Here is a 13,827-nt window from a genome sequence, read left to right on the forward strand (position 1 = left end):
TTAAGTTTTTTTTTTCTTCACATATAATAACTTTCTGTTACTATACAATATCATATAATAACAGGTACATACAGGCTAAGATGGAAGCTAAGAATAGCTACACTTCCAATTGAGACTAAAGATGGGAGTTAGCATTTTAAATATTTACTGGAAGCAACAAACTTGATAATAAATCACAAATCATAAAAAAAAGCCATGGTATACACTAAACAAGTCTACAGCCATGCTAGCAGCTCTATAATGTAGCCACATCAGTGCTAACATCCTTACGCTAACTAGCAAACATACTTAAATTTAACATGTTGGCAACTTAGCGTATTGCTCAATTATGGTGTGTTCAAGTACATGCAATATTAACAACACAGACAACAAAATAGTAATATCCTCAATAGTTTTATCCTCCTTTTTTGCATTTCCTACATTGTTATCCGGTCGTTAGCTCATTTAACAGCTAGCCTCCGTGGCCTAGACACCAACTATTTCTCACAGATGTGAAGGCAGCAGTAGTCTCCACGTGTTAGTTCAGTATCTTAAACACTAACATTTGAATTGGCACCAAAACAAAGAACAATGGAGGACAGTTGAATCTAATCTAATGTAAACTGATAGGTACTTGTTCATGAGTAGTGGGGGAGCTGTGGAGTAGGGGTTAGATGCAGCTTGGGCCCTGTGGGTCTCAGGTTCACATACCCCTCCCGTTTCCATTGCTGTGGTGCCTCGAGTGACCGCCTAACCCTCAAATTGCTACCGGGGCGCGGTCCTGAGAGGCCGCAGGCCACTGCATGGGTCAAAATGCAGAGTGAGAATTTCCCCTTGTGGAATCAATACAGCATCAATCATCAATTATTATGAAACCAAAGTAATCAAATTTCTCCTTTTGTTTGAACCGCACATGACTTAAAGTCGCCACTGGCTGCATATTTAATAAAGTTTGAATCAGCACCATTACTGAGATAATGGGATGAATCTCATTTGTAAATGACTCAATCCTTCTTTCTCGGAAAACAACAACATCACACACAAGTATTTGTCATGACGTGTGTTTGTTGTTCCATCAACAGTGGTAGGATTGTATATAAAAGCTCTCCCATAGAGTTCTTATTTTTGTCATCATCTAAACGTACAACCCAGCGAGTCAAATCCCACAACATCATTACTTGGTGGAAAACCTGGAAGTAATAAATTGTTCCACACTGACATCTTAGACTTCTTGGTTGGCATCATAGGAAAGACGCAAACTTATCGTCAGTATTTTTTCCAAGCGGATTAGACTAAATTCTCAAAAACACCAGCTGCATTTCTTGATCGTATACAGTACTTTGTGCATGTAACATAGACGTACGTTTTTTTTACTATTATTTGGCCATTCTTCGAATCATAAATCAAAAACAGTAAGATTAAACAAAACAATAGACTAGTTATACTACCCAGTGTGTGCCTGCAGGAATATGTCAGAGGTCATTATTGACTTAAAACCAGCAGTCCAGACAATGTGACCCCGAAGCTTAGACCAATGAAAGCAGCGCCTCTCGTTTGTGGGTGCGTTCAGGACGACCCTCTTCCCCGTGACTGCATGCACAAAGCTCACATGCATACACACCCACTGCATCTGTGCAGGCCTTCGGCTGTGGTGGAAACTCTGTGGACGGTGACATCATCATGCCGAGACCACTGATTAACATGAGAGGGAAGAGTGGAAATCTGGTCCAGGCAACGAGTAACATCACAATACATCACGGCACGGCTGCTGTCGTTACTGCGCCACAACCGTGGAGGCAAAGACTGTGCAGGGTGCGACAATCACCCGCGCAAAACACAGGAAGGAGGGGCAACTTTACTAAGATCTCCACCTTTAGACACCTTTAGATAAACACTCTCGAAGGGGTGAGCTATCCGCCGATATGTTTATCTCTTTCAGATGATAAGACTTTCTGGTAAATTCTTGAGCTTATTTGCTCTCTCCTGAAGACTGAAAGCATATGGCTTCATTGCATAACACAGACAAAGAAGGCAAACATGCAGGGAAATGACTTCACGTAATTACGAGAAATGGTTGGTAGGCAGGCTCCCTGTGTTAATTAGCATTTTGACTATTCTTTTGTTGCCTGAAAAGAAATGCGAGTCTTAGTCAGTGTTTCCTTTTCCCAGGAAGCAACAATTTAATATATCCCAAGAGACAACAACAGATTGCCCTTCCATATCGCTGCATTAACGAACATCTGTGGGGCGCAATTTCAAATGACTTCATTTATCCTTCAAAGCAAACAGCTGGATGCACGTAGAGGCTGGAGGAAATCAGGCGCTTTAAATATAAATGGCAACATAAAAATAAGTAATAAACAGCCGAGATTGCAGAACATGCCAGTTCTGTGCTCATGTGTTTAGTAGTTACTGGAACCGTAATCCCCGTTTCTTTGCTTTTTACACATAAATGCATCGATACCACAGAAAATGCCTTTGAACTGACTTTTTAAGAATCCTCATGCGGAAAATGTAGCACTAAAATGACAATCAAATGCTTAACAGTCCGTTTAAGTGACAGTCCTAAAGGAATTCATGGGGAGGAGGCAGAATAAATCGCAGCCATCAACGGATGTGCATGCATTTGTTGGATTTGTATTCAAATCACTCAACTTTTTAAAGGCTGCTTCACTAAATCTCCTAAATGTCTCCTCTCGGCCTTACCACAGTTTAGGCTACATTCAAGGCCTAACTGTGATTATAGCGGACATGGAAGGATCAGCAGTACAGTTTGTCACAAGTTAAAACTGTAAACTGCTCACACCCATTTGTGACTATGTGAAAGCCAGTAACTTCTCCACGAGACAGCTTTCTCTGTTGCAGCTTCTTTTGCATTTCTTAAGTTTGACTTATTATATTGGATCCTTTCAGGAAAGAGGGAGAGGAAACTAATTTAGTATACCTACTGTAAAACACCAGGTCTTTTTTGGGCAAAGTCAACAAGAATAATTACTGGACTGTGTTCATATTTTGGGCACTAAGTTTTGGGACCCTCGAGTCAAGGAAAGCGTCCATTGTTACACCACTTTACTAAATATTGATCAGAGGTTAAGAAACAGGACAGAGGCAAAACCTGCACTGTTAGCTTGGCGTAAGGTCTAGCACGTAGATGCAAACTTTTCAAACCACTTGGTTCCTAATTTTCTGCATGATTTTTCAATTAAAATACTCTCTCCGGTAGCAGAGCTCCAGTAAATCCACAGTATTCCTGCAGAAACTACATTTGCGTTTAAGATATATGAGGCTGACCAGCTGCGATGAAGGTTTGACCCGAGCCTCCTAATTATGAGGTTAATGCAAAGTCAGTCCACATTCCATCCATCCCAAACATCGTGCCCTCTTCTTGCAGTAGCAGGCACCATTCATCACATGTTGTATACATTAGCGTGTGCCAGAAAACTGCGATGTGCAGGTACAAGCCGCCCCGCGGCGACCCAAGCCGAGTGATACGAGAGTGCAGATGTGTTTATTCTTTGGCTGAGCAGATGTGCTGAGAAAGCAAAGAGCTTGTAGGTTAAGGGCACGCTGACTGATGAGGAAGGGCACACACGAACCGAGTTGGACTGTGATGTAACACAGCTGTCTGGCAGACTGTGTTACACTAAAATGCCCAAAAGGTTCACGTTAACTTCGCTTGGACACGTTTAATGGGAAGTTAAGAAAAAAGGGAAATATGCTCAGGATGGAGAGAGGCCTCTGTGGAAACTGTGTAACAGTAGATCTGGGTGATGGGTGAGTGTTTGTCACTCCTCAGAGATGTTCCTCCAGATGTTCAGAGTCACATCATAAACACATGCCAAAATTCACATGCATGTAACGAGCAAGTAAGACTACTTTGACTTTCTTACATATGCAGTTCAGTATGCAGACACCTCCCAAACCAGTGTGCAAAACACTTTAATTTATTTGCTGTCCCGGGATATTCAATCATCTCGCATGACGTTCACTGCACTGTTTCCCGTTTTTAAGAGAAATGTAGATATCTGAATGTCAGATGAATGTAGTGCAACAATGGACACTTTCCATCACTGGAGGGTTCAAAAATAGTGCTCACCTGCTAACATTTGCACATTAGTACAATTGTCCTGGAAATTCGATTAACACACCATCTGATAGCAATCCAGAGACTGGACTGGGAGACTGAAAAACACAACCTCAAGATGGTTCCAGTAATTAGGATTTATTATGTGGAAACGGAGACAGTACAACAGTTTGTGCAAATCAGTTTGTGAGCAGGATTCATCCTGTGCAGATGGATGACTTCAACTTCATGGCAGTGCATTAAGTCTGGAGGACCGAAGTGGTGGATGCCCCTTAGGAGCAGAGCCTCTAGCTCAGACAAAAACACCATCTGTTGGTACAGATCATGTGACTTAACCAAAACCTCCAGAACAGACATTAACTATTAACTATGATTTTTTATTTTTTTTTGTCAAGTCCAAGACTGAACTTCGAAACTCTTTCAAAATCTCTTCACACTATAGTCTTCTTTAAAGCCGTAATTTTTTCATATTTCATGTCTGTCTACACTTGTCATGTGCAAGAGCACGCTTTAAGAAGTCCTTAAGTATGTCATCCTCTGGCTCTCGTCCACTGAGGCGAGGCAGAGTGTGTGCGTACTTGGCCTTGGCCTCATGGGAGTGATCCGTCCTCTTAAACCACACCAAAACAGCACCATTTATTAAGCAACGTTTATTAAAGCCCTCCCCCCCTTTAAATCATCTGCTAGGAAGCGGTTTGCCACGAGAGGAAAGCAGGGAGAAAAGCACTCCTTTGAAACGTTCGAGCGCTAGGAGGAACGTGCAAGTCGTCCTCTGCTGGACCTCCGTGCAGCGAGGAGGAGTTGATTTGAACAGGTGGAGGAGAGAAGCCCGACGCTCTGACCGCAACCTCAGCGTTATTAGTGAGGCTCCAGTCAAATCGGGCAGCGAACGTCCACAATCCACTCAGACGAAAGCACAGCTGAGGCTTATCTTATTCTCAGAGAGGAGGGAGAGAAAGAAGAAAAATCTGTCTCAGACTGAGCACAGAAGAAGGGGGGGGTGTTCCTTATCACAGACTCAAAGATAACATTGTGTTGCTGTCCATATGGCTTCTATGGGGGACTGGTTTGGTTTTAGTCTGTAATCTCGGTGAGACATCTCCTGACATTTTCCAAATGGATATGTCACACTCCGTCTGAACACACCTCCATTTCTTCGGCCGGCTAGGATGAAAAAAAATATGGTGTCGTGATTCAGCGCGGCAAACACACAATGGAAAAGGCACGGCCTGTAAACAATAACACAGACGTGTTTTGGCATTACAGAGGTTTCTTTTCTTTTAGACTGTAAAAGATGCTTTACAGCCCGTGCTGTCAACGTTGCATTTTAAAGCCGCCTCTTCACAGCAAGGACGCTGGTACAGTAATTTATGTGGCGAGTAAACAACTGGCAAGGCACATGTTTAAGTCTTTTCTCAGCTTCCGTTCGGCGGCGTCCAGACTAAAAGGCTGTTTTCATTTGCCTCTGCTAATGGAGGAAAGTATGAGCTAAAATGTTTTCATTTGAACAGAATCTGGTTGAGATTGGCTCCACTTCAACCAGCAAACCAAAGATGACTTACACAGCAGGACATCGGCATAAACAATCCAAGAATATTTAGCAGTTTAAAGGTTTGGGTTATAATTTGACCTTATGGACTGTGGTGGAGCTCACTTTGTCGTAATTTTACAGCCTTAACCTTTCAGATTTTTTTTTTTTTTTTTCCAGAAAGCCAATTTCCTCGGGGGGTTAAAGAGATTTTGGCCAGGAACAAAAATGATGTAACCTGAAGCCCCTTAAGACCGATCTGCTGGCGGGAGGCCACGTCTGTCATAACTATCTGTCTGCTTCGTATACACTGGACGGGGAGGAGGAAGACCATATGCTCACCGCTCACCATCATTAGACTTATTGCAATATGAGCCAAATCCTTGGCTGAGATCCTGTGAACCCATTATGGAGACTTTTAGTTTTCCTTTCCCTGTAATAAACTAAGAGGGATATTGGCTGCTAGGACCCGCTCCCACAGAGAGAACACGGGTCCTCCCACAACAAAACACCCTGCACATGCTGCTTAGATGTTGCTATTAAAGGCGTATTTACCTCTCGGTATACACGTGACTTGTAAACTTTACTGGCTGAGCAGCGCTTTCTGTTTAGACCAAGCCTGAATGTCATGGTTGCTGCATAATTACTTGTTTTTACTTATTTCTTTCAAAAAAAGCTGCCATCTGTGCAATTTTTCGTCCACGTTTCTGTCCTGACTGCTGACTCAGTTGAACGTCTGTCTACGCAAACTTCAACACAACTCTCCAAACAAGTCTTGCTGATCAGGGTCTTTTTTTTTAAAAAAAAAGAGAGTCATCATTACTTTTTTTTTTCTCCCCACATGGTTATACATGTATATTTAATATGAAGGATTTTGTCGCAACTTCATGAAATTGTCAAATAGTCACCCCTACAAAATATCATCTGGAAAACAAAAACCCTTTTGTTCTAAAAGTCTAAAAGTTGCACCTTATTGTAGTTCTTAGCCAGCTCCAGCATTTCTTTGACAATTGTCTCGTTGAGCTTGCAGTGCTCGCTGTAGTCCTGCAGGGTCAGACCCTCCATCCAGCTTTTCTTATGCAAGTTCAACAGCATCTGAAGATTAAGAAGCAACATTAGAAACCACCAATAAATACAGTGACTTTTTTTTTTTTAAAAAAAAAAAAAAAAAAAGACTGAATGACCCAAACCTTTTGCTCCAGCTCGTTTTTCAAAAATCCTTGCTGGATATAGAGAAAGTAAAATATGGTAAAACTTTTCAAAAATGACACGTAAAATGATGTTTCCCATCTTGACTTGTGTTCCAAGTTCTTCACACTGTAACTCTTGCACCATCCAGTGGTTATTAGGATATTAGTGGTTATTTGTCCACATACCAATGGGCTGTGTAATGACGCTTAGTAATCCTCGATTTATTTTATTTAGTCTACATCCCACATTATATTTGTATTTTTTTGGTAAACAAAATAAGTCAGTTTTTCTCTTTGACGAGTATAAGACCGATGTGAAACACAGAAACAAAAGAAACGACTCAAGTCAGACAGAAGCAAATGTATCCAATTCATAGATTCATTTATTTTATATAAAAGAAAACAGGGGTTGTAATATTAACAGTTATACACACAGGACCATTACTGGAAAACTACAGTATCCAACATGGCAGCTAGGCACTGGACAATGTTGGATGTCATTAAAACATCTACGTGCTCCTCCAAGTGTCTCTTGGGATCCTGCGAGAGGAACGAAAAGAAAAACAAATTAGAGAGAAGAAGAAAAAAAAAACAGGAACAAAAAACATCAACAATGAGATGCGATTTGTGATAGGCACGTTAAGCAAATACAGATTGTGTTTAGGAAAGGTATTCGGTTCCAGCAAACTTCGGTAATGCAAACAGGAAATAATAAGACAATCTGATTGGAAGATTCTCTGCTTGCACTGACACATAGTTCTGCACTCCATGACTCAAATGCATCTTTCATTTACTTCTTTACCAACAATCACTCAACTTGATATAGCAATTTGTTTAACATTTAAACAAATCTTAACACAGCTTGAACAGAACTTTACCTGTTTGCCAACATTCTTGATTGCCAGCTGCTCTGGGGTCATTTTGTCTTCTTCTTCAACAGCCTGAGGTGAAAACATGAGAGCAGCTTAGTATTGTGGAGGAGCATGGATCAAAAAAAAAAAAAAAAAAAAAAAAAAGAAGTCCACGCTCTGCTTTGTATGCATGGTGCTTTTTGCAGTTTGCACTGCTGAGGAAACGCTGCACACGGATTTTAGGTCGTGCAAGAACTCGTGTATAAGAGAAATACAGCACGCAAGCTTGCATCAGTTTACCAGTAGCATGAGATCACAGAAATCAGTGAATACAAGGGTGAAATCCTACACAGTCACACAGCAGAAAGTGCTGCAGTGCAGTCAACAGTTGAACCAAGAGGTAAAAGAAAAAACAGTCCGACGAAATGTAATACAAAACAGCTGTACAGTCCTAAAGGCAATATTAAGAACCTATCGCAAGAAATATATTGTGAGAAGAAAAAAATCAGATTGTAGAATAAAGTGTAAAAGTTGCACCTTATTGTAGTTCTTAGCCAGCTCCAGCATTTCTTTGACAATCGTCTCGTTGAGCTTGCAGTGCTCGCTGTAGTCCTGCAGGGTCAGACCCTCCATCCAGCTCTTCTTATGCAAGTTCAACAGCATCTGAAGAGTAAAAAGCAACATTAGAAACCACCAATAAATACAGTGACTTTTTTTTTTTTTTTTTTTTTTTTTTTTTTAAATGAATGACCCAAACCTTTTGCTCCAGCTCGTTTTTCCTGTAATTGATGGTGATGGAGTAGTAGTGTCTGTTCAGTCCATGAATCAGAGCCTGAAAAACACAGGAAACCTAAAGTTAGGTACTTGAAACAATAACACATACACTTTTTGGTACCGATCCATCAGCAAATGGGAGGAAATTAATATGCCAGTACTTAATTCTGAGCCAATGTTCTTTAGATCTTTGACAGGAACTGGACTGAGTCAACTTACAATGGTTGGATATTGAGTGTAGTTTGTGATATTATACACAGTTTTGTATTCCTGCCAACCCGCCCCTCCTTGCTGCACTCTCCTCAAAAGATCAAGGCGGTGGCTGCTTTTTGCTTTGTTTCTCCCTTGTTTATAGAGAACTTGCGCACGAAGGTGATTAAATGTTAAATAAATAATTTTCTCTCATTAAATCCAGCAGCTGTCAGCTACGATGTTTCACTGCCCTCTAATGGCAATCTGTCAAACATCTAACAACTATTTCAACAATATTTCAGCTCATTTTTATTGAGAAACCTCAGCATAATGACCATTTGATTATAATGCAATTTCTCCAAATCATTCAATGTAGGTACTATGCAGAATCATCAGGCACTAAAAAAAAACATGTCCTATCTGGCAACCTCTACTGCTTTCCTACCATGTGCAAATAGATTTGAGGACCCTTACTATATGAAGGACACGTATAATATATGTTACCTGAATTGAGGGCTTGTTCAGATGACCCAGGTTGGATGTGGTTTGCCTTGGTTCGTGGCCCAAGACCATCATGTTGGCATTGATCAATCGGAAGGCATCAATAACAACCTGAAGATACCAGGAAGAAACACCAGAAAACAGAAAAGCAGTTTACTAAATAGCAGGTTATTTGTAATTCACTTTGAATTACAGTCAAGAACAGATCTTGCACTTCACACTTTTTGTTTTGTTTGTTTTTGTAGTAGCTGCATATCCTCACCTTCCCTTTGACGCTCTGAATGGGATCAACTACCACAGCGACAGCTCGCTCTGACAGGGCCTCGAAGCTCTGCTGTGTGTTGATATCCACACCAGACAACCAGCAGCCGAAACCAGGGTGACTGTGGTACCACCCAACAACCATCTCTGGTCTGAGATGAGCAGTAACAGTGAAGGGCAAGTGGAGGAAGTTTTGGGGAAAGAAAGAAAAAAACATAAGGAAAAAACATTTACTCTAAATTTGATCTTTCCTCAACAATCGTATACGGCCTCCTGTAAACCACTCAACCACAATGTGTGGCTTTAAGTGCATGAGACATTTACCTGCCAGTCTGTTTCAGCATGTCCAACATCTTAGCCTGGAACACAGGGTCCACAGCTTCAACACTCACTCCCTGCGAGGTGCAAAATTATTATTTCACTGTGAAGAGAAAACTCAGCAGCCCTTTTACAAATTACATTTAACACACAGGCGGATAAAGTCTCTCACTGAAGGTCAATAACATTAAAGAATAATCTTGACATAAGGGAAAATACATACTGTTCCTGACTGCGGCATGGCAAACACATCAATCACTCGCACTGTGTAGTCGTCAACAAATTCTCCCAGCATCAAACCCATGACTTCCATTGGTACACCAGCACGCCCGTGCTTCAGCATCTAATGACAAGACAACATGAGGATTTACAAAGATTTTTTTTTCATTTTCAATTAATTGATAGACATCATAAAGCTGTGCTGATGATGTGTTTACCTTAAGCAGGGCCAGGGAGGAGATGTAAACCTGCTCCGCTGTGTCCACAGCAGGAGCATCTGTTGGAGGGCCCTGAGGAGGCAAAGTATTTATTTGTTCACGCCCTCCGTACAGCAGCTGCTCCAACTAATCACCACAATCCAACTATGTTTTAATCCAGCACGCTATATTAACATAGTGTGATGATGTGAGATTGCAATTATTGCTGTTGTTGTTCTTGCCCATACTGACTTACTTATATGTATTTTGATTTGTTTTATTTTTATAGTGCTTATTCTATTGTTTATATTTGCACTTCTTTAGCCAGAAGCTACGATCCAAAGATTTGTTATGCACACAAATAATGACAATAAATGATTCTTGAATGTAATATAATATGTAACAAAACAAAATCCTTTAGAAAGTTATATACTTGCTCAACAAACTATTCCAACTTTCTATTACCTGGCCAAGCCCTGGCATTCCACCTCCAAGCCTCAGAAGCCGATCCATACTGAGATCTTGAGATCTGTATCAAAAAAACAAGAAAAAAAAACTTGCATTAAATTCTAGCTGAGCTGCAAACACAGGCAGGATAACAAGGACAAGGTTTGTGTAAATACTGATTTATATGATGAACCTCATGACCAACTACAAACATAAGGGGGGACAACAACGACTCCTTTTTACAACAGGGACTAAATAAAAATGTATCGTTTATATTCTTTCTAAAAAACAGAAGTATGCATGTATGAAAATTAAAAAAAAAAGCAAATTATATCATTAACAGAGGTTTTAAATGTGTTTGTCTAAGTAGCATTTGACAACAATATGACAAATGACACATTTCTGACATGTTTGTATTTAAATCAACTCACGGACTCAAATTTATACCAGTTTTCTAACCTTTAAAATCAGATGTCGCTCAGTTTGAGACAATAACGACTCAACTGAAGTAACCGAAAACATCACCAGAGAGCTAATGTTAGTTAGCTTCTGTCAGCTAATATTCCCATAGTCACTGAACGTAAACAATACATCACATGGCAGAAACAACAAATCCTAGGTTCAATTCTTGGGCAAAGGTTAGTTAAGACGTTTTACTGATAACAACTAATAATTTCAGGGTGTAATAAGTTAATAACTCTAACCCGGTAATGTTAACGCTAGCTTGCTGATGCTAACTTAGCGTGTCTCGTCTCGTACAAGAAAATTACCCAAAAATGATTTACAAGGGTTCCATATCACCGTATTTTATGAAACATGTGCGCCGTTTTCAAGCTGTAGAAGTACTTACTTGTTGTCAAATCTTTCGGTATTCAAAAGAGTACGATTTTAAGCGTGCAGTCAAATTAAAGCAACTGGCTACAATGAATCAGCCAGAATTGTCTTTTTTTTTTAAGCAACTACTTCCGTCGCATTGATGACGTATATTATTGTGGCCCATTTGCAATTTCAAACAACGGGCACAAGGGGGAGCCACAGTAATTAATACAGCAGCTGACTACCACCACACCACCACTACTACTACTATTACTCATAATAATAGTAATAATAATAATAATAATAATAATAATAATAATAATAATAATAATAATAATAATAATAATTGGTATAGAAGAATAATATACCTTTAGATTATTACATAAATGCATTTATCTTAGTGCTACTTTGCTCTTACTAATTCAGATAAGCTGTAATTTCTACAAACAATTTCTACAAGTTCTTTACAGATATGACAATTGAAATATAATGCAAAGTATAGTTCAACTGTATGAGAATAGAGAATACAGTTCTTTCTGTTCTGGGTCTGTTTTCTGTTCTGTGGTTAGGCTGACTCAGACAGACAAACAACCACTCACATTCACACCTACGGCCAATTTAGAATCACCAATTAACCTAACGAGCACGTCTCTGGGAGGAACTGAGTCGCCCCTTTAAGAATTTTTGTTGTTTAGAGTTTTGTTCCTGTAAATGATCAAATCTAGCTCCCTGTATCCTGTTTTCCTTCAGTTAATAAACTGTACAGTGTGTTTTCAGATGTCATTAATTTTAATAAATTAAACAAACCTCCTTTCCTGTGCAGATTCATTTTGATCAGAAACGCTGATAAAATAAATGCTGTCTTTACTCCAACTAATGAAGAAAAGGAAGAAAAAGGCTGTGATGTTTGTGTGGTTTCTCACATTTCAACATGCAAACATTTCATTATTCCCTGAGGAGTCCCAACCTCTGAGTCAAACCACAGAATCCCTGGCCTTGTGAGAAAGCATCTCTGTTTGGTTGCGTATATTCCAACTAAGGCGTTGCCAGTTCCACAGATCAACTCATATAATCTCACCCAGCAGTGTTCCTGGCCAGACAGGTCAGCTGGCATGCTGAGATTGCCAGGGGGAATTTCAGATTCCCTAAAACTCTGGTGGATGTGGAAGGAGCAGATAATCATCTACATTCCTAAGTCCCCCTCTCTTCAAACCCACAGAACCCCCTGCTACCTCACTACAATTCAATACACTCCACATTTTTGACCAGGATGTGCTTCCTTATGACCGGTTGAACTAGTTCCTTTGAGTTTACCCACATTAATAAGGAATATATTAATAATGTAGCATCAGGGTTTCTCTAATTTATGTTGGGTTACTGCTTATCGTCGTTATTTGAATCTACTCTCCAATAATCTCTAACACTTCTGCAGGTGTGCATTTACCACTGAAGGATCTTATGTAAGCGTTATCTTGACCAGAGTCAATACAATCCAGGAAACAAACTCTCATTATTCTTCTTACAACAGAGTTAGCTGAATGGATCGTCTCATTGATCCCGTCTCACGTTTGGTTGACAGTTTAAAAGCTATTCATTTTGCTGCTCAGAGCAAACAGACGAGTAATTTCTTAAGCTTTTTGATGAATTATCCAAACAACTAGTGAATAGACCGATTGACGAATTGGATATTGGATTCATTTGAAGCAGAGCGTGCTAAAAACACAATGCTAATAGACGTCCCAAACAACAGCTTCGATTCGCAAAATACGTTCCGTTTCTGAAATCCCATCAATCACCAGCACATTTGATCTAATGGATTTATTAATCAATAGCTGGATAACAAGGAGCACAGGAAACCATCTATGTACAAAAAAAAACAAAAAACAAAAGCTGCAGCTGATTATTCAGATAGGAATAATTGGACTTTTCAAGGCCCATCAGAAGTAGCTTGTAACATGAAACCAGTGTGAAACCTTAATCCTGCCGGCAGAGGAAATAAGGAAATTTGATGCTTTAAGAGCTTCCCTGCACCCTGATGGGATTTGGATTTAGCGTCACTTTATAAATCTCCATGGCTGCTAGTCGCGAGCGCGGCTTTGAGGCCTTATGTGTCCATATGTGAATATAAAATATGTTTAATTAGATGAAAGTGCACCGCTGTAGGTGGGCAGCTAGGCTTGCACACGCGTAGTTTCCCCCATTGCGGCCGCTTTATCCGTCTGAATATTCATAAAATACATCGGTAATGGTTAATGTATGAGCTTTACGTATGCTTGTTCGTGCCTTTTATGTGTTAGCTGGTAAGGTTTGATAAAAGACACACGGTTGCTCAAGAAATGTTTATACAAAAGCTCGAAAAACTGCATAAAATGTCACTTATTGACCTACGTGAACTACTTACACGGGGTTTTTCTCTAGAGCAAATCTGACGTCAGAAACATCCTCTTATTCCGAGGACTCTGAAAGTATC

The 13,827-nt window shown here is 40.0% G+C and overlaps 1 protein-coding gene across 1 annotated transcript; it reads right to left on the reverse strand.

Annotated features, from left to right (window-relative positions):
* Window positions 1–7,146: 7,146 nt before the first annotated feature.
* psmd14 (proteasome 26S subunit, non-ATPase 14) lies at window positions 7,147–11,511 on the reverse strand. Its single transcript, XM_047580597.1, has 11 exons — window positions 11,392–11,511; window positions 10,560–10,623; window positions 10,116–10,187; window positions 9,902–10,021; window positions 9,685–9,755; window positions 9,362–9,512; window positions 9,103–9,210; window positions 8,390–8,464; window positions 8,170–8,295; window positions 7,660–7,722; window positions 7,147–7,321 (listed from the first exon to the last, which is right to left on the reverse strand). The coding sequence occupies exons 2-11, from the start codon at window positions 10,605–10,607 to the stop codon at window positions 7,223–7,225; spliced, it is 933 nt and encodes a 310-aa protein (XP_047436553.1). The 5' UTR covers window positions 10,608–10,623; window positions 11,392–11,511; the 3' UTR covers window positions 7,147–7,222.
* Window positions 11,512–13,827: the final 2,316 nt, after the last annotated feature.

The sequence above is a fragment of the Mugil cephalus genome, chromosome 3 (genome assembly GCF_022458985.1).
Source record: "Mugil cephalus isolate CIBA_MC_2020 chromosome 3, CIBA_Mcephalus_1.1, whole genome shotgun sequence".
NCBI classification, from domain to species: Eukaryota; Metazoa; Chordata; class Actinopteri; order Mugiliformes; family Mugilidae; genus Mugil; species Mugil cephalus.

Bases quoted from the DNA above. Each gene is read 5' to 3' on its own strand.
- psmd14 (XM_047580597.1), bottom strand. From the start codon at position 10,607: ATGGATCGGCTTCTGAGGCTTGGAGGTGGAATGCCAGGGCTTGGCCAG. The intron at 9,756-9,901 runs GTATGTATTTTC...TGCACCTCGCAG, and splicing joins CCATGCCGCAGTCAGGAACA to GGAGTGAGTGTTGAAGCTGT. The intron at 7,723-8,169 runs GTGCAACTTTTA...TTTTCACCTCAG, and splicing joins TGGCTAAGAACTACAATAAG to GCTGTTGAAGAAGAAGACAA.